A 27,415-nucleotide genomic window follows, 5' to 3' on the forward strand; every position below is an offset into this window, starting at 1 on the left:
TCCTAACTTTTTGTTAATAATTATACTTCACAAAGGTTGTAGCTTCCTTTTGAGATGTATTTTTTGTCTTAGGAACCAAATGGATATTATGTATATAGGTCCAAATGTCACATTATAGGTGATCAGTTTCTGAAAATGGTTAGGATCCGACATAAAAGTTGCTGTTCTTCAGGTTAAAGCTTATTACGGACCTGATGCAGCTCTTACAAAAGATCTTAAGTCTTTGCGTACTGCAGTACTCATTCTGCTTTGACAGCAGTGGCCTTCTCCAAGCCACTTCACCCTACACCCGTTATGTCAGAGAAATGGTGTGTTCTTCTGTAGCTCTGGTCTGACCATCCCACGTCTGTTCGCTTCGGTGACTCATTGTCTGTATTCAGAGTGAATGTCTCTAGGGTCTGTATCTGTTCATCACATACTTTTCCGCTTTGTTTTTCACCCTCTTGTGTTCGCAAATGGGTTATGTAACTACAATATTTTGGAATGCAGCCTATATGAAAAACAGTATACAAAAAATTATTATTCCAAGGTATGTTGCATTTCTGACACATTTATATCAGGGAATAAATTTGAAATGCATCACTGGGAAATCTCAGTGAGCAGCAGTATGTTATCACTGCAAAGGGTAAGTATCAGGGCCCTTGTTACTTAATAGTTTAATTAATTAAGACATATCAGTATGATCAGTGTGACTCTCAGCAAGTCAGGATATCTTTACTACTGTGCCTGATCTCTAAATACAGCTGTTATGTATGATTTGAATATTTAATTCTGATCCTTTCTCTGACTTCCACAAGTGATTATTACAGTGCGAATAGCAAAAATGACTTGTTAATAATTTATTTATTTTCTAATATAAAATAATTTATGACAAGTAATTATGCCTGCTGTAAGAGCTTGAAAAAAACAGTGTACAATAAACCTTGTAAAGGGCCTGAATGGATCAGAAGAGTAGGTTTATTGCCCTGTGAGATTAACTGCCAATAAAGTGAAATGACACAAGTAGGGGAAGGATTATGTTACGTGGATACCTCTCGCCTTGTTCCATTAAGAAGCAACAGTTCTGAGGCAGACTGTGATAGGAAGCTGCACATGATCCAGACATGAACTTGTAATTCAATACTAAACTAATCAACACTAAAACTAATCTAGGGTAAGATATGTCAGGATCACAAGTAAAATTCAGTAAGCAACATTTTCCAGAAACTAACTGCAGAAGGCTTGAGCGGTCAGTATTGTGTGAAATACCAAAAGGGCTGTGCCACCCAGCAGAGCTGAGGGGATGCTGAACCCCCTTTCCATGCCACACGAGGTCACTTTGCCATGGAGGGCCCAAGTCCATGTAGCACGTGCCAGCTCTTGGTGTGGAGATCAGGTGTAGGCCTGGCGCGGGACAGCAGTGAGTGCTGACCTAGCTTGTTTGCTCCTAACACCTGTGAGGAAGCTGATCATTGCCTAAGCACAAGCTTGTTTTAATTTACGTAGTTTCTACAAGCTCCCTTTTTCAGCTAGTTTCCTTTAATCCCTTGGCAACCATTTTATCTGTGTGAAACAGATTAAAATAATCTTTCTCTTGATCCTGGCGGCAAGGGGTAATGCCTGCTCTCAGCTCTGTTGTTCGAGACCAGTGGCCAAAAATCTGTAGTTTTTACCTTGCCCCTTTACAAACAAGCAGTAGGTGAGGCACTCTGGTTATGAGGAGATGTGGCTGCATGAAAAGAGTTGGTCTGAAAACTGAGAGCAGCTCCATTAAAGCTGTGTGACACAAACCTGCTGTTAAGGCAGGCAGCATTTAAAAAATGTCACTGCACATAAATACTAATTCAGTATCCACTTTTCCAGAAAATGGCGGCTCAGGGTGTATGGTGTGCCAAGTGCACTGTCCCTGTGCTGCCTTCTGAAGTGGTTTTCGTAGCTGAAATTAAGAAATTATTATCTGCCCCCACCACAGAGCAGCTGTGAGCTCTCCTCCCAACACTGCTGGGGGTCCCAGCCTGGGACCACTGTGCTGCAGACCTCACTGACAGGGCAGCCAGACGAGGCACACAGCCTGCACTTGAGGCTTTAAGTATTCTACAAGTGATTTCAGCTTGATTGGTCCTGCTTGGTTTTATTCCAGTCCTAATTTTCAGTGTGAAAAGGTGTGTAACGTGGGACAGAAGTAAGGTGGTACCCCGTACATAAAGCAGTGATCTGGATGGGCTTCTGTGTGAGTGCATCTGTTGGGGACTGATGTCCTTGAGCAATTCATGTAGTCTAAATAAGGGGAGTTTTGAACTTAAGTAATCCTTTGAGAAGCTGCTTTCACTAGGTGGCATATTTCTGAATAGTAGAAGTGATAACTAAATATCACATACATTGTGCACCAACTTAATTTTATCTCTGTTCAAATGAGTCTGTCCTTCAGGATTATTGAAATTATTGAAAATACGGAGGAAAGGATAGATTCTCAATCCGAATAACAATCTGGGTTCTGGCTTTGGCAATGTGTCACATTGTGTCACAGTGTGGCAATGGGTCACAAATTATTTTAAAAACAAAAGTAATGCATGAATGCCAAGAGGAGGTTAGACTGCTTTCTATTTGTAGATAACGCATTAACATGTTATGTATTTTCTCTGAAGGAAGTAGAAATTCGAAACAAAGACCTGGAAGGCCAGCTGTCTGATCTAGAGCAACGTCTGGAGAAAAGTCAGAATGAGCAAGAAGCTTTTCGCAATAACTTGAAGACACTTTTAGAAATTCTTGATGGAAAAATATTTGAACTAACAGAGTTACGGGATAACTTGGCCAAGCTAATAGAATGCAGCTAAAGAAAATGGATTTCAGTGCCAATCAGCTTAAAGATGCACTGTCTCTCTTTGTAGGACTGTGTTGGGCTCTGCATCAAAGTTGCACAAAATTAGAAAATGCTCCTCTGAGAGGGCTTGTTTTAAATTTGAGTCGTATTTCAATGTAAAATTTAGAACTCAGCTTGTAGCTAGTTGAAGAAAAAGAAACAATGAACAACAACAAAAAAAAACTTGAATTACAAATTACCTCCTTGTACATTATTGGCCATAAATAACCTGAAAGATATTAACAGTAATTGAATGCAATCCTTTTCTAATTATCAGTGATGGAAGAATTAGCAGTGTCCCAGGTCATATCCCGTTTTTGTGATAGACACAATATAGGTTATTTGCTGTTTTATTTATTTAAGATATTTAATTGCTGTGTTTTGTGCAAGAAGTTAGTGATGACAGCCCTGTATTTTGTTGTTCTTAATAATTTCTCAGGATACTTTGCACTGGGGAGAAACAGTGCCATTACCAATTTATTCTTGCCAGGGGTGAGAGAGAGTTGCATCTTTAATTGAAACGAAGTTACTAACTGCTTGTGTAAAGTTCTTCCTTTTGGGGTATTTCAGGTGGTTGGTCAGTTGGTGGTTGTTTTTTTTTTTTTTTTTTATTTTTTGCTTGTATGTTTGTTTGTTGCTATTGTTTTTTATTATTATTATTTATACAAAAGACCATATTTCTTTATGGAACTTACTCAAGTGTTCTATCATATTGTCCAATGTTTTCACATGAATTCCATGTAATTACAGTGAGATACTATCTTCCACTAAATTGTATTTTGAAGCCAACCAATGATGGCAGGTGAGTCCCCTGGGGAAAAAAAAAAAAAAAGAAAAAAGAAAAAAAAAAAAGAAATGAGAATGTTAAATGTAAAATTTAACATGCACAGGTAACAAGAAATAGCCAGTCATTTGTTCTCTGGCCTTGCTCTGTATATCAAATATGTATGTTGAATTAACTGTTAGCCTGTTCTGCAGGAGACTTTTTCAGAATGTCACTTGAATTTCAGGTTTTGTTATAATGGCTTATGGGGAGCACTGTTTATTATAGACTGCATTAAGAGCATAGAGCTATTGCAAGGGATTACTCATATACTGAACTTGTCCTGCCAAGAAAGCTGTTTCTAGAAGTTTTGTTGTCATAACAAATTGAAATGGAGACATGTTTACTCTTCTATGGGTCTTCATATCACATCTTTATTGAAATGACACCAGGCAATATTCTGAACTGTTAACTAAATGTTTAAAAACAGGAAATAATTGAATTCAGTTATCCTCAGTGAGCAGGTTTTAAAGTTGTTCTGATGTAATTTTAACAGACTTTTGGCAAACACACATTTCTTTATATAACAGATTTATTTAAAAAAACACACACACACGACTCTTTGAAAGGTAAGCCAAGTGTCATGTGTCTTGCATCAAAGTACATTCTTGCCATAAATTGCTTGTAACTTTGAAGAGGGCTTTTTTAAAAGGTACAAATGAGTGTCAGACTTCAGAGTCGAAAGATGCACTGACCTTTGTTTGCTCCCTAAATTAATTTGAATGTTAAACATGAAATCTAGCTGCTTATTAAATTTGTACAACACAATGTTCTCCACTTAGAGACTGCTATTGAAAGCTAGAAAAGTTTGTTTTATGTGTGTACTGTATGTATATACCATATAATACACACAGGTTATCATTTATATTAGAAATACATGCTTTCTTTCTAAGATTTTTTTTTTTTTTCTTTACCAGTGATTTATCAGGTGTCCCCTGACTAGTCAGGAAAATGGTTTAGGTCAAATGCTAAACCATCATGTATTATACTGTATGTAATGTACACAATGTTTAAGTTTTATCCATATTTTTAGGGTATTTTCTCACTTATTTTATTTATTAATGGGGTGGGGGGAGCTTGATTCAGCGTGCTACTGGTTGAAAACTTTGTGGTGAGCTACATGTTTTTCATTCGGTGGATTTTAGGCAATGGTGTGTACAACTTCATCAGGTCCACATGAGTGAGTTTCGCCAGGTTTTAATTTACCTTGGTGATGTTTGGCCCTGATTCTCCTGTCACTTGTGCTGCTGTAAACCAGATGTGTCTCTGATGTGCTGTCAGCAACATTCAGTTGGCATAACATTTGTGGAAGTGCAAGGAAAATCTGGCCCATTAATGCTCGTTGGACATATAAGGATGAAGAAACTAAAAACAAAAGAAAGTTGATGATGGAATAAATGTAATATTATTTTTAATGATATTATTATTGACATTTTTAAAGATATGATGTCATTTACATGTGGGAAAATAGTGGACAGAAATATTTCCACTTAAATTTTGTGAATATGTGTGGTACATGAGTATTTCTATGTATACGTACACACACATATGTATATAAAGAACATGGAAAAATTTAGATGTGCACATTTTTAATATTTTCCTATTGAAATTAAATTTTAAATTGGAAATTGATATTTGAGAATTTCTTTTCTCATTCAGTAGATATGCTTCATTTCATTTTTTACAATTACTGAGGGCTGCACCTTTGAATTCCTAAATAGTTGTCAAACATAAATATGGGGATATGGTGGACATACGTGCACATATAAATAAAATCTGAATGCTAAGAGTATTTTTAATGTTTATTTACAGTAGGTGGGTGTTTAGTAACCGAAACCTAAAGTTCATACTTGGGTGGTTAGACCTACTATAGCCTCTCCAATTCTGTTCTAAGATAGTAGTTTGCCTGTTTGAAACATTACTTTTCCCAGAGGCAGGTATTAAGAATTGTATCTGTCTTTGACAAAACTATGGGAATGTGTATACCTGAAAACAGTGTTGAGTACTGTAGCCTGAAAACAAGAACTTGCACGGGAGAGGCAAACAGTCACATCGCATATGATTTCTTTTATGGCAACTACAGTCATGTTCAAAGACAGAAAAAAAAAAAAAAGCAAAAAGAATTACAAAAAAAAAAAAAAAGAAACACCTAACAAAAACTAAAGAAAAATCAAAAATACCATTTTTATTTTGAAATACGTTTGCTGTTCTCTGGAGAATGTACTTTTACTCTTTATTTTTTTCCTTAAATCTTTTTCAAGTATGTGCAAGTAATAGCAGCAGCTACCTTAATCTTTCAGGTGCTACTGGATTTTGCATTAGCGTGTTATGTTGTGAAATCCTGACTTTGACATAAAAGATTTTTGTAAGTATATCCCTGTCTGGATAGTTAGTTTTTGAGTGTCTTGTTCATAATCCATCTGCCTCAATGATCCAGAAACTGCATTTTTCTATGTGGACAAAGTAAAATGTGTGAATTCATGTCTATTACAGACTGGGAATTCCTTTTCCTGGCCAATATACCCAGGATAGAGGAGAACAAAATGAACTGATAATGCAGAAATATTGTTATATGGTCTCTACGAAAACACATTTTCAGGTAAAATATAAATAAATAAAGGGCTAAACCAGATATTACACAAACAAGTATTGTTTAATGCTATTGGTGGCATTCCCAGGACAATTCCTTTAACAAAAACCCTGCAGGAATGAACGATGCATCAATTAAAGATGAATATTTTGGGATGTGTCTTGTCAGTTGTGGAAGGTTCTGTTTTCTGTTCATTTTTCTACCAGTTAGGGACTAACTCCATGTTAGCCTCTTCAATAAGGGGATAAACCTTACTTTTTTAATCATCTTTCATATTCTGTACTGAAGCGGCTACTGAACAGCGATCTGTGAGCACCACCACATTCATTAGGAGGTTCATCGCAAAGGCAAAAATCTTTTTTTTTTTTTTTTTTTTCAGAAATGCAGCATGGAAAGAGGGCTGGGAAAATGTTGCAGATCTTAATTCTCTGCAGAACTGTGGGTTTCAACAAAAGCACTCAACATGGTTGGTTAAAGAAATCTTGGATCTTGAGGCCAAATATCAGTCCAATAGGGAGATTAGGTTTGGATGTCAAAGACAGTTGGAAAAAACAAAAATCAAGAAACTCCAGCAAAATGCATGTAGTCTCGGTAACAGAACGTGACAGTTAAGTGCACAGTTATATGGAGATTTCTTTTCAAGAAGTGGACCTGACCGTTCAAAACAATGTTCAGATCGTCTTGTTTACATTTTCTCAATAATGCTGCATGTGTGCACTACCTCTGAATGGTGCTAAGCAAAGAACATTTTACAGAGTAGTAGACATTTTCTGAAATACCGACTTTTGCTTTATAGAATTAGTTCCTTGGCTTACTCCACTTACTTCAGATAAATCTGATGAATTTCACCCGTTCTGTTAAACGTTCAGAAGCAACAACGGAGTTTAGTTTGATCCTGGAGTCAGCTCAGCTCACCTTCGCTGTCCTGGCTAAGCAACGCAGCCAGCAGGCAGGTGCAGTGGTTAGCATCGCAGTGCCTGCAACAGCTCTGGGTCGTGGGGTGGGTTTGTGCTCACTCTCACGGGGTCTCACAGCTTGCCTGCCACAATCTCTCAGGGACTTGCAGCTGTCAGTGCTGCCTCTGCACTGGTGGCAGCTCCTCCTAGGACCAAAGAAACACAAGCCTAGTTTATACATGCTTTCTCCCTCCTAGCCTGGTCCTGCACAAGCTCAGCTTGGCTGGAACAACATGTCTGGTAGTTTGTGTCATTTTCAGATGCTGGTTCTTATGCTGACAGGCATGGGAAGGAGGAGTAACTGTCGAAGACGTTAGAGATTTGGGGGGGTGTAATATAGAGTTGTCAAAAGGATTCCCTTAGATGGCACCAGTAGCAGTAAAATAGGTAAGAAAGTTTTGCACAGCAGAGGACAAAACATCCGAACCATGCAGCAGTGACAGAAAGTTTGTTAAACTGTGTCCTGCTTCCCCTAGCTTGTCACTTCATGCCAATATTGAGCACATCTGACTTGCCCCTAAACTCTACTGCTTCCTGAGGTCAGCGTTATTCGGCGTGTGCTTTATAAACAGAGCCAAATCCTAGCAGTCTGCAAACTCCACTCCTTTCCATCCTCTTACTTCACAGGTCTAGGGGTTTGCTGTCGGTATTAGCCACTTGCAGAGGTGAGGACACTTCCTATTTTTCCTGCCATCAGCTCCTACCATCTGTGGTGTCTGTGAAACAAAGTTCTGAGCTGGGTTTAGGAGGGGTTTCTCTCTCTTGTCTTTAACTTTGATGTAGTTTTGGCATCCGTGCTCTGGGGATTCTCATCTGCTCTCATGCAAGTCTCATCTCACTGCAAGGATTGGATCCAGCAGTGTCTCAGCCCTCTATGCTTCCCCTAGACTGAGAGTAGCAACCCAGAAGAGAACTTGGAAAGAGATCTTACATTTCTGTGACAGTGAAAAGTTCTGAAGAGGAAGATTTTTTCCCATTAAATCAAGAAGGATGCAGAGTCCCGGACTGTCACAAACACTACATGCATCCAGGTACTAAGGGGAGACCTACACTGAAAAGGTATGTTTAAGTATAATCTGTGTGTATGGCTTTCCCCTTTTGAGTTATATTACATGTGACCATATAGGTATTTGCAAGCTAAGCTTTTCCAAGAGGGAACAAGACCTTTGAAGTTCTCTTACTCTGGATTCTATTTGTTAAATCATGACAAAAATTTTCTTTAAACAAAAGCAAACACACACAAAAAAAAAAAGCAAATGAGAAGCAAAATGATCTTGTACTTCTCTGCAAGAGAGACATCACAATCATTAACTAGTAGAAGGAAATGTAAAAAAAAAAAAAAAAAAAAAAAAAAATCTCTACATCTCAATATGCAGTTCTTTTATGATTCCAGCAGTGTTGTTCCTCAGGAACCCACAGCAGTGGGAACCAGAATTATAACTACATATAGAACAAAGAAAAGCACAGTTCTCTCTCTGACTTTTTACTTAGTGAGAGTACGCAGGATAGCAGGGTGCAGCCGAGCGAAAACAAGGGTTCATCTGGAGCGAGCATCCTGCATGGCACTCCCTGCTACACCCTGCTATTCGCAGCGGTGCTGGCTGCACCCCTGCCCGTCCTGGAGGCATCCCGAGGGTTTGCTCAACTTCATTCAAGAGCCACCGACTTGACTCAAGTTGCAGCACTGTCACTGCTGGTCAAGCCCCTTTGCTGCAGAACACTCTCCACATCTGGATATGGGCATGCAGGGGGAGAAAATGGATGGGGATTGTTGCTCAGCAGTGCAGAGAAGCAGAGCAACTTGCTGGTTTGATATAAGCACCTTTTCCCCACCCCCTTGAAGGAAAAAGAAATTACGAAAGTATTATTTGGGTGGTTTCTTTTATCTTTTGAACCTACAAGTCCAAACTGTATTTCAACCCTGTTTTTTTCTTCTTTTTCCTTTTTTTCCATCTGTGTTCGTGTCATAAATACAACTTAGAAGCACACAGGAGGTACATAGATGTGTGTACAGGCTGAGGTCGATTCCGTCTGAACATTACTTAGTTTTAGAGGCATTGGAAAGCCACAGAATTGGAGAGAAGAGGCAATGAGGAAGTATCAGGCATGTTCTAAGCAAGCGTTACCAAAGCGTGCTGTTTGGAAATGTCACTGCGCAAAGACTGCAGCTGCAGTACTCCCAAATCAGACTGGGACAGCTTGCCACAAGGCTCCCAGCCTGGGCTTGGCAGCGATCCGTCCTGTAAAGGCGAAGGTTTTTGTCACTCGCTTCTTTGATATCTTATAACACCAGAAGAGGGAGCCACAACCTGGGGAAATTGTAAGCTGAGCTTCGCGACCTCCTGCAGGAACAGCTCTGCCTTTTGTTGGAAAAAGCTGCTGCATGGAAAACACTGGTGGCAACGGTGGTGGCGTGTCAGGGAATCAGGCCTTCATCCGACACAACGGCTTGGCAGATAACATAAATTGTAATTTACAGGATTTCAGTATATTCACGAGATTTTTTATTTTTATTTTATTTTATTTTTATTTTTTTAAGGCAAGCCATAATTTGCTATCTCAATGACATGTTGAGGGGATAATGAAAAAAAAAATCCTTTCATGAACTCTTGGGGCACAGGTAGGTCCCTGCTGCTGGGAAAGCTCCAGAAGACGCAGGACCTAAATTTTGCATTCAGTTTAAGCAAGCTGGTACCAACAGCACTACATTCCCTCTTATTCAGAAGCATTCCTGAAACTTAGCATCCACTAAGGAAGGACTTCAGCAAGTTTGTGTGTCTAGGCCTGGTAAGGCAGAAAGACTTCAGATCCATGGGCAGCTGATGGCTGGGAGCAGAACACAGGTCAACCCCGTATCGCTGATAGCGCAGCCTTGGCAAATGCTGGTTAGATTTCTGTCTGACATCTCTTACTGCAAATTAAGATGTGCTTGCTAAGATGTGAGAGTTTGTATGCAAACCTAACCAAAGCATGTCATGGTAGGCAACCTGCAGATGTTTTCTCCAGACACACAGCCTGACTTTTTTTTTTTTTTTTTTTTTTTTTTTAAGTGACAATATTTAGTTTCCTGAACAGAAATTTACTCTATCAAGCTTGTTTAATTAATTCTACCTTTGACTGAGAAAAGTAGAGCCCTGCAGCCCTCCCATCTTTTCCCAGAGAGGGTTAGATCAGCATGCATGTGCTATGAGCATCGCTCACCAGCAGGTTGCTTTGTCGCATCTGCTGGCCGTGAGCAGTGGAGGCTGAATGTCCCAGCCTCTCAAAGGGCCGGCCTCCTCCAGGCTGAGCCTCCAGGTGCTGCGTGGTTTAACGATGAGTGGAAGAGCAGGGTGAGGTGTGTGTGTATTGCAGCTGGGGGGGGGCAAGGGGATGCACAAATAGTCTGTTGCAGAGAGGACGAAGTAATTTGTTCATACAGCAGTGGTGGAAAGGATGACAATTAATGGCCTGATGTTACTAGCCTTCAGCTTCTAGGCACCGTGATAGATCACGTAGAGGCTGTGACTTTACACCAATAAAAGCCCTCAGGAAACTTACCATACCATAGGTGTATGTGCTCCAGCAACAAGGGGATACGCTATGTGATTTATTTATTTCTTAATGCCTACTCAAGACTTCTTCTTTTCCAACATGCCATTAAAAACAAAGCATAGTGTGCAATGGCTTGTTAATGTGTTTTTTTTTTTTGGGTCTCGGTCCACTCTGTCTGCCAGTTTACTCTCAGCAAGTGAACAGGAGGAAAAAGAAAGGTCATCGATTGATGGTGCTTCATATAAAGCTGATTCATAAAACATCTGTTGTGGTTAAACTGTGTAGTTAACATGCATGGCAGTTAGAGCATATGTTGATGATTTTGTACACTAAGAGTTCAGATGCATTTCTACTGAAATTTAATGGGATCAAAATAAAATATTGAGGAAGAAAAAGTATAGCCAATATAAATGCTTTGTATGTATTGCATGATTCTTTGATTCTGTTATTCCTGTGACTTTTAAATAGTAAAATACAGAGGGAGCATGATGCAAGTCAGAAAAGAAGATTTTAAAATGAAGTAAACAGTAAACGATGCTTGAAAGACAATCAATGTGCTTCGCCTTCTATAAGCAATGTAGGATGCAGGTCATGAAAAGAGAAATCACACTCAGAGAAATCACCTACTGTCTGGTAGCGAGGAGAAAGTGAAAAGATAATACAAGCGGTTATCTCTGGCACAAGCCTCCAACAAACATCACAGATGGCTCACAATCATAGTAGGAGAAGGTGGCAGATGCCTGATTTTGAATGCAGGTTTTTTTTTTTTTTTTTTTTTTTTTTTTTTTTTTTTTTTTTTTTTTGCCAGTTTTGGTTAATTAAAGGGAAGAGGGCATGCCACAGCACTAGTGCAGACAGGCAGCAGCTGTAATAGCATGGGCAAGAATCTCTGCCTGTTTATATCCACCCACCCTCCCCACCGAGGCAAGGTGTCAAGGGAGATCTCAGGATCACAGAACTGAAGGGGTTGAAAGGGACCTCGAAAGATCATCGGGTCCAACCCCCCTGCCAAAGCAGGTTCCTCAGAGCAGGCTGCCCAGGTAGGCATCCAGACGGGCCTTGAATATCTCCAGAGAAGGAGACTCCACAACATCCCTGGGCAGCCTGTCCCAGTGCTCCATCACCCTTACCATGAAGACGTTCTTTCACATGTTGGTGCGGAACTTCCTGTGCTCCATTTTGTGGGCATTGCCCCTTGTCCTGTCCCCACAAACCACTGAAAACAGGTTGGCCAAATCCCTCTGTTTCGCACATTTACGATATTTGTAAACATTAATAAGATCCCCTAAACATTAATAAGATCCCCATCTTAAAATATGTGCCATCTTTTGTCATGTTAATCAAAGTCAAGGCAGTCAGCATGGCAGGGGTGCAGATTTGCATGAAGTCTAGAGTTACACACTGAGAGTCTCAGAGCAAATGGGGAAGGGGCAGGAGGGCATCGCAATGGCAGCAAGATGACTGCAGGTCTGCAGTTCTGCAGGATGGAAAACTGCTCATGCCTGCACCCACGGCTGGCCACATGGCCATGCCAGTAGTCACCTGGTAAAACCTTTGGAATAATTTTTGCATTATCAACAAAGTGATGCTTTCATCACTTACATGGCCTACATGCTACATCTGAAATTCACAGATGATGTTTTTCAGTTAATTACATTGCTCCATCCTAAAAGAGGAAAAAACATGTCGACAAAGCTTCATGGCATTAGATCTAGATAAGCTGGTTGTGGCGTGAGTATAAAGCTCGGGCTTCGCTGGCGGTGCTGACACACTGGTGGCTCGCTGTAACCTCCCTGCTACAATAGGAGGAGCAAAACCTGTACAATGGGAAGCAGCAGTAAGAACTGCCGAGAAAAGGAACATTTCTCAGGTTTTGAAACAAACTCAGTTACTGTATTTCTCTCTCCCTTCCCCACATCCCCTCTGCTGATCACTAACTGGTGGAACAGGAACAAACCCTAAATATACCAATGATTTCTGTGAGAAATAGGTGTTGTTTTATAACTTTGAGACGGACTGTGGCCCAATGAATATTTATTTACAATGTACCTTTCCTTTACATCTGATGTGTAACTAGTATGAAAAAAAAAAATAAATGATGGTTCTACCCATCTCCCATCTTCTATGTGTTGTGCAAACATTTAGCCCTTATTTGGAGTAGCACACCACTGCCTTGGAAGTGTGCATCCAGATCTATTCACTAATTTGCAAATCTGATGCATGCATTAGACATACTTCCAGCCCCTAAAAGTGATAAAAAAGGAGCTACTTATCTGCTCGAACCAATGCCAGGGTAGACAGCAGGTGATGGCAACAAATGCTCTTAAATACAAATTTGTTCTGTGAAGCAAAACGTGTGGAAGCAGACTTGCCAGGCCAGATGTGAGCACATGCTGCTGAGCACAGTGAAAGCATTTAGGAATGGACCCTGGCTACAAACATAATCCACATCTTTCACAAGCAATAGTCAGAAATGACTGAAGAATTTGCTTATTTCAAAGCAGATTTCCTACTTGTTCTGCCACAGTGCAGAATTAGTAGTGTATGCCATTATTACCAGAGGCGAACAACAATACAAGAAAAAATGTGATTTGTATTTTGATGAGACTTTGCAGTGTAGGTTTGTATTGCCAGCAAACCTTTGTTTCAGGTTGCTATTAGAAACATCGTAACTTTTTCTTGTTTTCTCAGGATAATATAGCTCTGAATGGTTCTTATTGCTTAAGTACACAGTTTGTTTATTTATTTATTTATTTTCATGTTAAAGGACCAGCTGGGCATAGAATCTGCCTCCATTGACTTACCTGCAGTGCAGTTCTTGTACCAGAAACATGGGATTGAAAGGAAAAAGGTGCACAATGCAAACAGACCTCTGTGCACCATGAGTATTTTTGTAGTTTTATCTCTAGAAGATATTCATTTTGTGGTATTACCTAAAAACATACATACACAAAACAAAACAAAACAAAACAAACAAAAAACAACAGCTGGCAACACTAGTCTGGGAAATGATCAGCTGTGGATTTCAGGGTATTTTTCCTTCAGAAAACAGGTAGAACCTTTCTCTTCAAAACCCTCATAATGATACGTACAAAATATCTGAGTTACTCATGCACGGTCTAGTTTGTTTTTGAAATACTGTATTGCACTTACACCAAAATAGCAAACATAGTGAAGGGTTTCAATTTGAGCTTTTCCATTATCATTACTGCTCTTTGTAAATTAAGTGGTTGCAGTTGGAGGCTTGCTCTCTCTCTCCACAGACCGCCATTGTCACTAGCTAGCGCTAAAATGTAGGAGACTGCAGTAAGGGAACTAAGCTCTTAACATTTCTGGACTTAAATTTCTGCTCTGTTAATAAAGGGTTTTTGTCTTTTCATTAAGAGATGGAAACTATTTTTAATTTGTATTTAAGCTCAATTATCCTGCCTTACTTAAGTGCAAGGTTCTTCTATAATACCTGATTTATTTATATAACAATTTACAAAGATACTACTTGTTGCAACATAGCTTATACACAATCATCTGCCATTAAGCAATGGCAGTAAGGCAGCTTGAAGAACTAAAAGAATAACAATGGATTTTTTTTTTTTTGGTAAACCAAACTATACTTTTTTTAAAAACAACAACAACAACAACAACAACAACAAAAACCATTGCTATATATGCAAAGTAAAACCAGGACAGTGTTCAAATAAATATCCTTTAATAAAGAAAAAAGGAATCATTTTTAAGCACCAAAACTGTGAGTATGATGTTACATTGCATGTACAAGTAGGTGAGTTCAGTACTTTGTGTACAGGTTTAAACTTCTGAGTCAAGAAAATAAAAAACAATGATACACAGCAATAAACTTGCATTGCAGAAAAGCCGCAGTAAAGAAAAAAGAGCAAAAGGCAGACAGTTAAAATTTTTTTTTTTTTTTTTTTTTTGAGTTTTTAGGTATTGCTGGAAATTTTTGCTTAGTTTTTTACCTTTTTTCTTAGATACTTGTTGTTTAATACTTTATACCATTAAGCATTTTTAGGTATAGCAAATTTGCAGTTGTTTACAATAAAATATGCATTTAATATGTCCTTTTGAATATAATGGTGTTAAAGAGCTTCCTTAAAGCCAAGCACAGTGTGCTAGTGTTTGATTCTACCAATAATATTGCACAAAGCTAGTGAATGGCAAACTGGTTTGATTATTTCTTACTCAACAGGCTTAAAAAAAGAAGCTAGTGTCATTAACCTTTACTGATGTCATTCATGCAAGACAATCTGCAGCCATCTATATTCCTTTCATCTTATAATGATGTATTCATAAATACGTAAGACAAAATCCAAAACATATAGCAACTATAGTAATGTGCTGGGACACACGAAGTGTCCCTTATCCCCAATATCTATTCTGTAATTCAGAAATAAAAAAATGCTCCTGAAAGAATCTGAAAGTCAAGCCAGTCTAAGGCAAACTAGTTACTGAACAGGTGACAGTATCTAGAATAAAATCTCTGCAGAGTTTGGATTATACCCACTGAAATAACAATCCCCCTTTCTTACTTTTCCCAAATGGACACACCATTGGTTAACAGCCTTAGATATCAGCTTTAAATAATACTCCACAGTAATATTTAACTCAGCAGAGTAAAATTCATTGCTTGGTCATTTTCCATGTTAGAGGTACATCAGAGTATTCACATTTGAGAATGGAAAGACCTTTTCTGTCAAATTCTGAAGCTCTGTGCCACAGAATATAGCAGACCTGAATAAAAATACATAAGTGTCAGGTTGCAGACTCACGACAGTCAGAGCTGGGAGTTTTGGATTAATAGTTAAACTGAACAGGAAGTGCAAAGAAATGTATTTACAACAACCCATCCCCAAAATAAACTGGCATGCCCACCCACCCTCAACCCTGCTAAAAATCCTAAATTTACGTACATGTATTAGGCAGCAATTAAATATAAATTTGTTTTGTAGGAAAAATTTAAATTACAGTATATTTATAGTTTAAAAACAGCCATTGCTGTATTGATAGCAGTATGTCAATGTGCTTACACCAAAGAGCAATTTGCAGTCAAGCTTAGAATGACCTACTGTCTGTCAGCTCCCGTAGCACTGAAATTATGCAACACGCTCTCCCAGTAAGGTGCTTCTCTCTGCTCCTTTTCTTTGCGATAAGCTTCGCTTGTTCTTAACATTAATTCTGTAGTGCTAAACATAACAATATATTGTCCATGCTTATGGAATCATTACCAGAAACATATATGGGTAATTTAATTACATAAGCATTACAGTGAAAATAAAATCTGATAGATGTTTGAACAAAGTTGATTTACAAATTACACTCTTGAAATTCAGCGCAACAAATGAATAAGGGGAACATTAACCAATACAAGTTTCTGTTTCCTCTTGTCAATAAGTTTCATCTTCAATAATGCACCTGTCATTACTTTAATATTAGGCATTACAGAATATAATGCTTATACTCAAAATGATTCTTTACAAATAAAGTAGTGAAGTGTGTTGAGTCCTACCCCTGATGCAGCCACAAAAGAACACAATCTATAATCATACTAATTTGTTTTAAAGCTGTCTGGTGTAGGATGAAGACTATCAGATTTAAAAAATGAAAAATCAGAAGTGATGCTTAAGGAAGAAGCATCTACCCTAGACAGGTTATTTAACTAAGACACAAGAACAGTAAGAAAGTTAACAAACTAATAATATTGGTGATTTTTTAAAGGATCTGGAGAAATTCATGTTGATGCAAACTCAATTTCTGAGGAAAAACGTCCTGTTTACCTTACATTTTGGTTACGTAAACAGAAATTCAGTATTTCCTGTTCCCACTCATACAAGATTTTTCAGTCCTCAACAAGCATTTACACAATAAACATTATGTACTCCAACTCTTTATCTCACTGGATCAGTTATACAATACTACAACAGCTTTAACTTGAAGCAAGAAAGCAATTTCTAAAGATTGAAAAAGCCTGAAAATGGACACACTGCTTAAGATAAATGACTAACAACAGACAAAGGCAGCCACCAATCACAATGAGGTTCTCTTTCTGTGCATATGTTTAACTGTTTTTTTCTGTTGTGATGCTTGCTACAATTTCTCAAGGACCAATATATTAATCAGAACTTTTCTTAGCTATGGAGGAACCAAATTTCATGTAGGATTGTCCTAATTTCTCTAAGTTTCTTGTGGATATACTTCCCCCATTTGCTGCTCCAGCCATCCTACTGCAGAACTTCACATTGCAGAGAAGGATGGGAAGTTTTATGCATTAACTGTACTCCACATATGCACAATTTTTATATCACAATGGAGACTTATGTGAAACTGTGACATCTAGGGACTCATGGAAGATTAAAATCAAGCAAGCAGTTGGGGGGGGGGGAGGGGGAGAGCATTTACTTTCAACATGGAAGATGGCAGTTCTGAACTGATATAAACTGCTTTGCTCAGCACAACGACTTCTATTCATATTCACATAAAACACTTGCTACTATGAGAAATCCATTTCTATAAACTAAGCTACTACAGGAATCTACGATTTCAACTAAATATAAAACAGATTAAGGACAGTAATTTTGTATTTTTTCTCATCATGCACACATTTTCAAGGCAAAGTCGACAGATCACATGGCAAATAAATCTGAAGATTGTAGTACAGTAAAGCATTGAGCTATTAAGATATATCACAACACAATGGTAAACTGTAGACACAAACACTGTGCAAAGGGACCGTTGCACCTGTATCATAAAATTACAGTATTTTCTCTTGACTTGGAATTTTGCAAGTCTCACATATTCATACTGTAAGGAATAAAAATGTAGGCTGGAAAACAGGAGAAAACTGACATAAAAATTGCTCAATCACCACTAATTAATATAGCACAAAGATTCAGATTAACTATATAATTTGAATTACCATTCTACATCATAATTCTGCTTTGTGCTATGGCCAAAAATTATTTGATTAACTCAGTTTTAAGTGTGGTATGACTGGAAGTGTAGACAAACGTAGAGCAAAAACACGCCACAGGTTACAGCACAGGCAATGGCAGATGATAATGATAAACTTTGAAATTACTATTATTGCTGCATGAGCGTGGTATTAGACAGCTTATAACCACACCATCTAACTCTTGAGTTCAGAGGAGCGGTTTATGAAAAATATACCTTGTGGTTTTAGGTCCTTAGAAAGCCAATATCAAACATTTTATAGAGCTGATCTTCTCAGAAGAGAATCATACAGACCTGGCAACGAATACATACAGCAAAATCAATACATCTCTGGAATAATGCTGCTCATGGGTACTTTGAAAATGAATGTTCACTAACTATAAATAAGGCAACAAGGTTAAGAAAATGCCTGTCAATACCAAGGGTAAAGTGGCATCCATTTGAGATGTTTGATAGAGCTTTAACTTCAGGACAGCCACAGCGAAACAGCGGAAGGGTCCACCATCTGAGGTTCCTGTAGGTTACATAGCCTGTTGCTAAGGTAAGTACTCCTGCTCCTGTTTATAAAAGTAAATGGCAAGACATGAAATCTCCTGTTATAAACGTTGACACAGTACATGTTCCGTTATGTGACAGCAGCGATGCATAATTCCACTTAAAAAAAAAACAGTAATTCACATAGTAGTTTGTCCTTCACAAAAGGAAAAGTGAATGGAACACACTACACAAAGGACAGGGATTGTGTACTTCTCAAACACAGTGTATGTCATGCCAGTAGAAATAGAATGCTATTAAAAACTTAGTTTCCATAAAATTTAATGGGCTTTTTTATTTTAGTATCACATGGAGTTTCTAGATGGTCCAATACTATCTCTCTCTGTACTGGCATACCTCTTAGTATTGTGATATTTATTGTAAGTGTAGCTGCCTGCAGCCATTAGCTATGAAGCTTACGATTATTACTAAGAATTCACTGCAGAGGAAATTATAACTCTCCTTTGAAAAAAAATAGTCATGATCAAAAAGAAACTTTTTTCAGACAACAGGCTTTTGGGTATGAAATACAAATATTTTTTGCAGCCACTAAAGAGAATAATAAAAAATAGCAAGAGAAGCAACTGAAGTATTAGTATGTTTAAGTGCTTTGATCTTTTTTTAAAGAAGGCTGCTTACAGTATTCAAACAAAACCATTTTAAACCAAAAAGGAAAATAAGTATGAAATTACAAAATATTGCTTCTTATAGTAAATGATAAAGTATAACTAACTTGGTTTAGCGTGGCTAAATATTATTTAAAAAAAGCATGAAAATGTCTACTTTAGAAAGGTTTAATATTACAAATGACCTTCTAAAAAGGTGTTGCAGTATGTCTTGCTAAGTTGTACCATACTGGGAACAAATACATTCTTGAGTACGTACTGAATTCAACTCTTACTTCTCATAATGTTGTAGTCACATGTTGTTTTTCATCCTGACACACAATTCTTCAAACTAAGAAAAAAAACTTGGTTGCACAATACTGAATTTCAGCTACAGTAGTGCAACTAGGAATTCTGCTCTTTCTGTAACATCACACTGCTACATAGCAAGCTTCTCTGCAAGGAGCTATTTAATTGGTTTTCAAGCAGATGATATTTTCAGTGCAGTGAAGGGTAGACTTTATAGTTGTTGTTTCAGCTAAATCCCAAAGTTAGTTAAATGCAAATATTCTCTCAACTCAAAATACTCCCTTCACTTAACTGGCCACACATTAATAACACAAACATGAAAAGTGCTTAAGAACTGGGCATTCTTGGTTATATGAAATGCATGTCTAAACAACATAGCTTTCTATTCAAACCATAATTTTGGAACAAATAAAGAAAAAAGTGATCTGAAAAGTAACATTTCAGGTCATTTTTTTCCTGGTGCTAAATCTTTTGCCAAAGAAAGGCTATTTCTTTGCCAAAAAAACCTCCTGGGGAATTGATGGTCAAAACTGCTGGCTCTCAATATTCAGAAATGAAGAGGAAAAGTAATCTTCAACTGGGGTTTCTTTTCTCACTCCACTGGCTGTAAATCACCTGTTTGGGGAAAAAAAAAAAAAAAAAAAAAAAAGGAACATCTGAAAAGCTAAACAGCTTTACAAATCCTCTCTGATCAATGTATTAGGCAATTCCAACATGCAGTACTAAGCTACGTCTTTAAAAGCCTTGGTTCTCTTTGCTACCAGGCCTAATGACACTTTAGCACAACATATGATTGGGTCTTTTTTTCCTTTTGGTATTGTTGGCAGCGAACACACAAGGATTAGAACACAAGGGAGAACAAAAGCTACTTCTTCACCCAGTTACTTTGTCCAGTGCTCCCAGGAACCTAGGCTTCGAATTACTTACGGTTCTCCAAATGTACTACTGTGATCTTTGACTACTATAAAAGCGTGGGAGACTTTTGATAACCAAGATTCTGTACTATTGTATGGAAGCTACTACATCTTTATAATGGTTGTTCAGCTGTACTTCAGATACATGGAATGCCTCAACATTATTGTATGTGGCTTAGAGTGTCCATAAGGAAGGAAGTGCTCTAAAAGAAAAGGTAGTCACATAACTTTACATGGAAGTTAACTCATACAGCACCTAATAAAAGAGATGACTAGATCTCCTGCAAGAACTAATTACTATTATTTTATCTTCAAACCTCAATAATTAAGGAAATGACTTCAGTGTACATTGTTAATACTCTTTTCTCTACTGCACGTGCACTAAGACACTTTTTGGCATTTGATAAACATAAATCATATCAAATTTAGCTTTCATTCTTAAGGCAAATAATTGCATTACATTTAGCCTACAACGATGTGTATATATTAAACAAAGTTTGTAATAAAGGTGCCAATATACTTTTATATAACTTCTTTGATCCTAAAATTTCTGTGCAGCTATTTTTGGATATGCAGAGCTTAACTTAAAAATCAGTAGATCAATCTTTTCCTTTTTAAATAAAGCATGGTATTAAACTGAGAACAGCAATAACTGATAACAGTAAGAAACATTATTCTACAACAAATTTCTGTTAGATTTTATTCCTGTGTAATAAATTTTGGGTGACCAGTCTATGTGATCAAGCAAGCACACGCATCTATATGAAAAGTATTCATTCAGCTGAATTTCAGATGGGCTTTGTTTCAACTTTCTGGTCTATCAGATTATTTCACATAATTCCATAGCTTGAATTTAAAGTCTCATCTCATGAAAACAGGATTGTTTTCATAACAAAATAAGATACTGGTAAGCGAGCAGATCCCAGATGTATGGAAAACTCCAAGGAGCAAACACACAGAACAGTGACACTGCACCCTGCTTTAGGTCCAACTATTTGCTGGGACCTCAGCATGTGGCAGGAGTACATCCTTAAAAATGGAAAAGACCTTAACTGTAAACTAGCAAGATAATTCATATTCAGGTCACTACTTTAAAAAAGGAGACAAGCACTGGGCCCTATAGATACTGCATGGCTGTGATTTTCAACCCACACTTTGAACTGCTTCTCAAGGGCTGCAAAAGACAGCAGAGAAAAGTGTGTGTTTATATTGTACAGCAATGTATGCATAAAACTTCTAGGAGGACACAGTTCCAGTGGAAAATGGTTAGGGGGTGCACCAATTAGATTTAAAAAAAAGAAGTAATTTCTGAATAAATTCTCTTACGAGTTCTATAGTGTTAAAGCTAGGTTATTGTTCTTGCTAGGTTGTCTAGGAAATTAAGGGGGAATAATTACATCGAGAAACCAAGTCAATTCCAAGGCAAGTTTCTTATAGCTATGACTTGATTTCTAAAGGGCTGTGACAATGGGAGTTTTCAGTATGCAAACTAATAAAGAACTTTGAGTTTCAGCACAAGTTTAGTACAGCTGCACTCCTTGATTTTAACTCCAAGTATTATGTTTCAGATAGTAGAAACATGCCATAGTTAAACAGTAGGTATTGGCCACACTAGTGATTTGCTATTTCATGAGAAAATCAACATTTCTTTTCCTTAAAAAAAAAAAAAATTAAATAGAATTATTTGAAAATGGCATACCAGTGAACAATTTGAGACAGTATTATATAATCGCAACAATATTCAGCAGATGATGAGTTACATCACCATCACTTCTTAAATAGCTGTACCAATTAGCCACTCTCCAGCTACAGTAAAAAATAACCAGAATTGTGTGATTGAAAGCATCCAAAAAGGTTATCTTCTTCCTACTGGTAGCTGTGTTGCAAGGATTGTAAATATTTATCTTCCATATTTCTGAACAGGTTTTTAAATTCTTTAGAGATTGTCACACCTCTCTTCTCTCCAGATTTTAAATACTCGCAAATAAGTTTAGTGGGACCTTTCATTCAGACTTAAGCTCATCTGCACACCAGTAGCAGAAAAGAATCACCAGAGAAGGACGGTGCTGTTGTAATCAAGAATTAAGGCTGATACAGCCTTAAATTTGAAAACTCCTTTCTTGCTGATCTCTATTTTGTTCTGAAATCACTAACTTCATCTGCTGAAGTCTAATATCTGTACTTTCAGGCACTGTAGTTTAATAAAGTTAATGGGATTTGTATGAATAGCAGAAGCATAAATTGTACGTTTACTGTTTATAGTTTAGAAATTCAATTGAGTCAGAATGTTCACAAATTGAAACCAAGCTATCAAAGAGTCAGTCACACAGGATAACCAATGAGATTTCAGTGTGTCCAGCAGTCAAATCTAATCATCCTTGGTTTGAAGCTATTCAGTCTGAAGTAGTAAACACTACATTTTTACAAGGCCAAAGGTAACTATAAAATAATTATAGGGTATGTCCAAGAGTGACTGTGCTGCTTTGTTACTAAAATTCATTTTTAAGCTATTTTATAAGCTGCAAACAGTCCCTTCAAATTTACTAAATAAAATAGAGCTTTATATAGGAGCAGTCCTGTCACTATTCAGCAAAAGTATTCAAACATGAACAGGACTAAGATGTTGCCTTATAAAACTTTTTCTTAATAGAAACCTTAAATTCTTTTGAAAAGTCAGTGATACTAAGTTCATATGTGCATGTTTTGTCATGTACATCAGACAGTTTAGTCACATTCGTACTATGTCCCCTAGATTGCATAACCTGAGGCTTAGCAGCTATAGTTATAAAAAATGTTGAAGAAATAGATTTTTTTAAATGTAAGTTAATTACAGGTTAATTTTCCCAGTCTGTGCAAGGCAAACTCTCCTCTTCATCCTCTGATTCAGGTGATGCTTCCTTAATTCGTCGCAATGCTTCATGGATGCTCCTTGTCAGAGGGTCAGTATCAGGCAGAATTGTAAAGGATTCTCTCAGAACATCTTTCTGCACTTTCTTCAGTTTCACTCCTTTCCTGATCTGTGCCAAGATGTTATTGCTATCATCTTCATCAGGAAAAGGAGGGAGACTTCTCTGCTCAACTTTTCTTAAGTGAAAGCTCCCACGCTTCAAGGAAGCCAGCACTTCATCCATCGGGGAACTCACTGCAGTAAATCAAAAGACTTTCAGTATGATTTTTACTAAATTGATTCAGTATCTAATTATGTTTCCTACATAACAAAATGTAGCCACATGCAATTCACATAATAGTCCCATACCATAAAAATACAGGAGACTCCAGTATGTTCAATTTTATCATTCTGTAGCTCTATTTTTGTGTTAACCTCCAAATTTATCTTCCCTATTACCAGGACAAAATTGGATTATACAGACAATTATAATCTCTGAAACCATGTAACCTCCTAACAGGACAGCAGTAGAACTTTTCGCACAAGTTGGCGAAAATTGTAATAGCTGCAGTAAGCCAAGTCAAAGTGTGTATTACTTTCCATTTCTTGACTTTGAAACTCAGGTAACGAACATGTATCTTAAGTACTGGATTGTGCAGTCACAGGAATGCAAGCAGAGAGGAGAATCTATATCCCCAGCCCTTGCATTTTGTGGATGATTTACCTACGTAGTAGGTAATATGAATACTACTACATGCCAGTGAGAGAAGCAGTACAGCCAGCTGCAACAGGATACATCTCCCTGCTCCTTTGGATTCAGATATGTATAAGCCCCTAGTCACCAAGTGCCCATATAAATTCCTTTCCTTTATAGTTAATGAAGACACAGAAATAAGAGTTTACTCTTTATCACAAATTCTATCACAAATTCTTCCTTTATCACCAATTTGAAACTAATTCTCTGCAGAAATAAAATCAGGCTCTGGCTTGTACAAGAACTAGAGGCAGATTTCTATGTCTCAAAATGTGATACAATAAAGTAAAACAATCCAAACTAGTCAGCATACACTAGCACATAGAAGTGCGGCACATAGATGAATATCCAGCTCTAGTTCTTTCCTTCATATTGTAGAATACATTTTTAAAACCTACTTTGCATTTATGAGTGGACCTTGTCCAGGTGACTAGACAGTCAGGATAGACATGAGGAAAAGATATGAAGATATAAGGATTGCAGATTTAAAGGAGAAAGGAAGGATTGTAAAACACTCATTTGTTGTAGACTGACACTTCTGAAGCTCCTCAGAGAGTTGAAATGTCTCATGGAATACAGAGCAGCAGGTAGTGTACGGCTACAAACATTAATTATACTCTTAAGGGGGAGGATATAATTTAATTTTGTGTTTGGTGTTTTATGAGGTATATCAAATTGCACATGTATGTTTTATATAAAATTGAAAGCTAAAATTGGTATCAGAAAAGTAAAAAAATTAGGACTACAGAAAAATAAAAATAGAGCATAGCAGCAGCACAACTGATAATGAACTTAAGATACCATACCTGTCTGTGACCTGCAATTCTCATGAGAACTTAAGAATTCTATAACTATTCAGTTGTTTCAAGGTATTTTAGCCATTTAAGGAGCATTAAGGAGGAAACACTCTTGCTTCTGCCTGATAGATGAAAACAGTTGTAATTTTGATTTTATATGGATGAGGAGAAATGTTGGTTGAGGGATGTCTACTGCAGTTGTAACTGACAAAAACAGAATTTTTAATAGAAAGTTATTACAGTCATATTGCAGCAGTGTGAATCAAGGTTCACCTGAGGTACTTTTTCTCAGTGACTCCTAGGACAATGGTGCAGATGAGTGATTTTTAAGATCCCTTCTCCATTTTTCAAATAAAAACTCTGCTCCAATACTGCGTGTTTCATCTAAACATCATTTTGTTCAAACATGGCTGCTATCTCCCCATTTAAAATATGTGATAAAGGATAAACAGTTAAAAGCAAACAGCAGAGAATCATACAGTAAAGCTGTAACAGATCTCCTAACTTAGCCCTGTGCTCTATTTACTCACCTCAGTTTTCAATTAAGTTAAAATGCTTGACTGAATTATTACAGGTTTAATTCTCAGTTGTAGTTAAGTCTGTATATTATTATTCCACTCTCAAATTGATGCCACAATTTGTGGATTTTTGAATGAAAAATTGAAGAAACCTTGAAGAACACATTCTCAAGGTTTCCTATGTCCCAAGATAAGTATTCATCTTATTAGATCATAAATTATGTAAAATTCTGTTATTAAAAAAACATTGAACCCTCAGGTTAACCATATACTATTTGCATTGCTAAGCTGTAAACAAGGTAGGAAAAGATTCTTTTAGGCAAGTTTAGCTCCATTTTCTAGTGAGGCTGACATGGTGCATCACATAATCAGATTTGCAAGTGTTTTCTGTTTAACTGAACATGTATACATTATGCTGTCATGAGGGTCCTAACGTTTGTTTTGAGTTGTCAGTATTCTTCAGTCCATTAATAACTATAACTAAATCACAGCATACACTTTTCTATATAGCAATTCAAAAGAGGAATTGATGTATATTACATTTAAATACACAAAAATGAAAACATTACCTCTCCTTCTCTGTAAACCCTCTAGATCACCTGTCTTCTTAAGCTTCTTCTTGGCACTGACTAGCTGACTGCTGTCAAACAGATGTGCAGTTGGGACACTGGAAGAGTGCTGGACTCCCTTCTCTTCACTTTGAGGTTTAACAAAGCCGTCACTTTTCTCTAAGGATTTGGTGGCATCTTCCTTTGATGGCAAGGGTGGAGGTGGAGGTGGAGGAGGTGGAGGCAAAGGGGGTGGAATTGGTACTACAGTATCAGTCTCTGTTTGAAACTCATCACTGATGAGTGGAGAAGTACTAACATGAGGCAGTTCAGAGGTAACACCATTGGGAGGTAACGAGACATCTTGAAGTTGTTCTAAGCTTGTGGATTCCTGCACTTGCAAAGGCTGAACTGCATTTTCCAATTCCACCTCTTCACTTTTATCTTGTGTTTGTATGGTTGCTGGCAAAGATTGAGGCTGATCTACAGAGGACACCAAACTGGCTGCACATTTTCTTCTTGCATGAGCCAGTCGTAGTCTGGTTGATTTAAGTACTACTTGCCCAGGGTACCGCTAGAGTGAATAAGTTATTTACAATTAGATAAGTACGTGCAAGCACACTATTTTAGGTATTAAATACTTGTCATTAGCGTTTGCCTTTCTGACAAGTGGAATTTGTCTATTATTTTCATTCATTTTGCTCTAGACATAAAAACAAAGCAAATATATCCTTACGTTTATGCAAATACAATCCATTTTTCTTATTTCTATTCTTAGTTAAGCCATAATTTACATGTAGATAGGTCTAACCAGAGATACACATGAGGTAAAATTAAGATTTCACTAATAATCTGACTGTACGTTCAAAACTTTTTTTTCTGAAAACAAAAATTCAGAATTCCATTTTGAATTCTCTTGCTTCGCTTCTCTAAAGCTGGTCAATGGCTCTCTCTGCAACAAAGTCCTCTCTGTACTAATATACTGGTTGTAGATATGAATTACACTGCTTAAAAAATTACCTATTGAAAATATCAAACATTTTTAGAATTTCCAAAGTGTTTTTAATTTAGTTCCTAAATTTGGTGTGTCTATCTCCTCAAACAAGTTTTTTTTTTTTTTTTAATTTAAAAGTAAAAACTGCTTCTGAAAGACAGGTCTAAAACATTTTAAACAATTGTGACAAGCCTAAAGCAAGAGAGATTGTATCAAGATAAACATACTCATGTAAAAAGTCAGTTCACTAGCAATAACTGATTAAAATAAGTAAACTTGCCTCAATTTACTGAGTCTATGCAATTCCAAAGCCATGCAAAAAAACAGGGATATGAAGAGTGTACTGACGAGTAAGACAGTCTTCCAGTAAAGAGACTTCTATCTCATAACTATCTTACAGTCTTCACCAATTAATACAGTCTCCATTTTCTTGCACTTCAGTACCTTTCCTTATTTTCTCTCCTTCATTCCATCTTCTATTGATTTTCTGATACCAACATCATAATAGGAAGGGACAGGTATTGGCACGTGTTTTAACAATCAGTGGTAGTGGGGCTATGTCAGATGACAATGCTCCTTGTAGGAAGTATCTTTTGGATCATATTTCTTTTAGAAAAGTTTGCTGAATGTCCTGACATAATACACAGACGTGACAGACAACAGAAGCTTATTATGGTACTGATAATGCAATGACCAGAGAGATTGGCTACCACCAGTGCATTTTGTTGTAAATTTTCCAAAGAATAGGTAACTGAACAATAAAAGAAAATATCTAGTAGTATAGTATAGTCCTAGAATGAGTAAAAATTTGTTTTGCGGAAGAAAAATGTGTAAAAGAAGAAAAACAATT

The 27,415-nt window shown here is 37.2% G+C and overlaps 2 protein-coding genes across 3 annotated transcripts in view; one reads left to right on the top strand and one right to left on the bottom strand.

The window, feature by feature from the left end:
• The window catches only part of HOMER1 (homer scaffold protein 1), an 84,006-nt gene extending 77,972 nt beyond the window's left edge, over positions 1 to 6,034 (top strand). For both annotated transcript variants that reach the window (XM_035309781.1, XM_035309780.1), the window contains exon 9: positions 2,625 to 6,034. In XM_035309781.1, coding sequence (XP_035165672.1) covers positions 2,625 to 2,813 — 189 coding nt within the window. In that variant the 3' untranslated portion in view covers positions 2,814 to 6,034. The remainder of the gene's footprint in view (positions 1 to 2,624) is intronic.
• An 8,397-nt stretch (positions 6,035 to 14,431) lies between these two features.
• JMY (junction mediating and regulatory protein, p53 cofactor) overlaps positions 14,432 to 27,415 on the bottom strand; it is a 74,636-nt gene continuing 61,652 nt past the window's right edge. The window contains exons 10-11 of the mRNA XM_035309832.1: positions 25,593 to 26,145; positions 14,432 to 23,209 (exon numbers count right to left, since the gene is read on the bottom strand). Of these exons, the coding sequence (XP_035165723.1) occupies positions 22,902 to 23,209; positions 25,593 to 26,145 (861 nt within the window). The 3' untranslated portion in view covers positions 14,432 to 22,901. The remainder of the gene's footprint in view (positions 23,210 to 25,592; positions 26,146 to 27,415) is intronic.

Source organism: Oxyura jamaicensis, chromosome Z, assembly GCF_011077185.1.
Source record: "Oxyura jamaicensis isolate SHBP4307 breed ruddy duck chromosome Z, BPBGC_Ojam_1.0, whole genome shotgun sequence".
In the NCBI taxonomy this organism is placed as follows: domain Eukaryota; kingdom Metazoa; phylum Chordata; class Aves; order Anseriformes; family Anatidae; genus Oxyura; species Oxyura jamaicensis.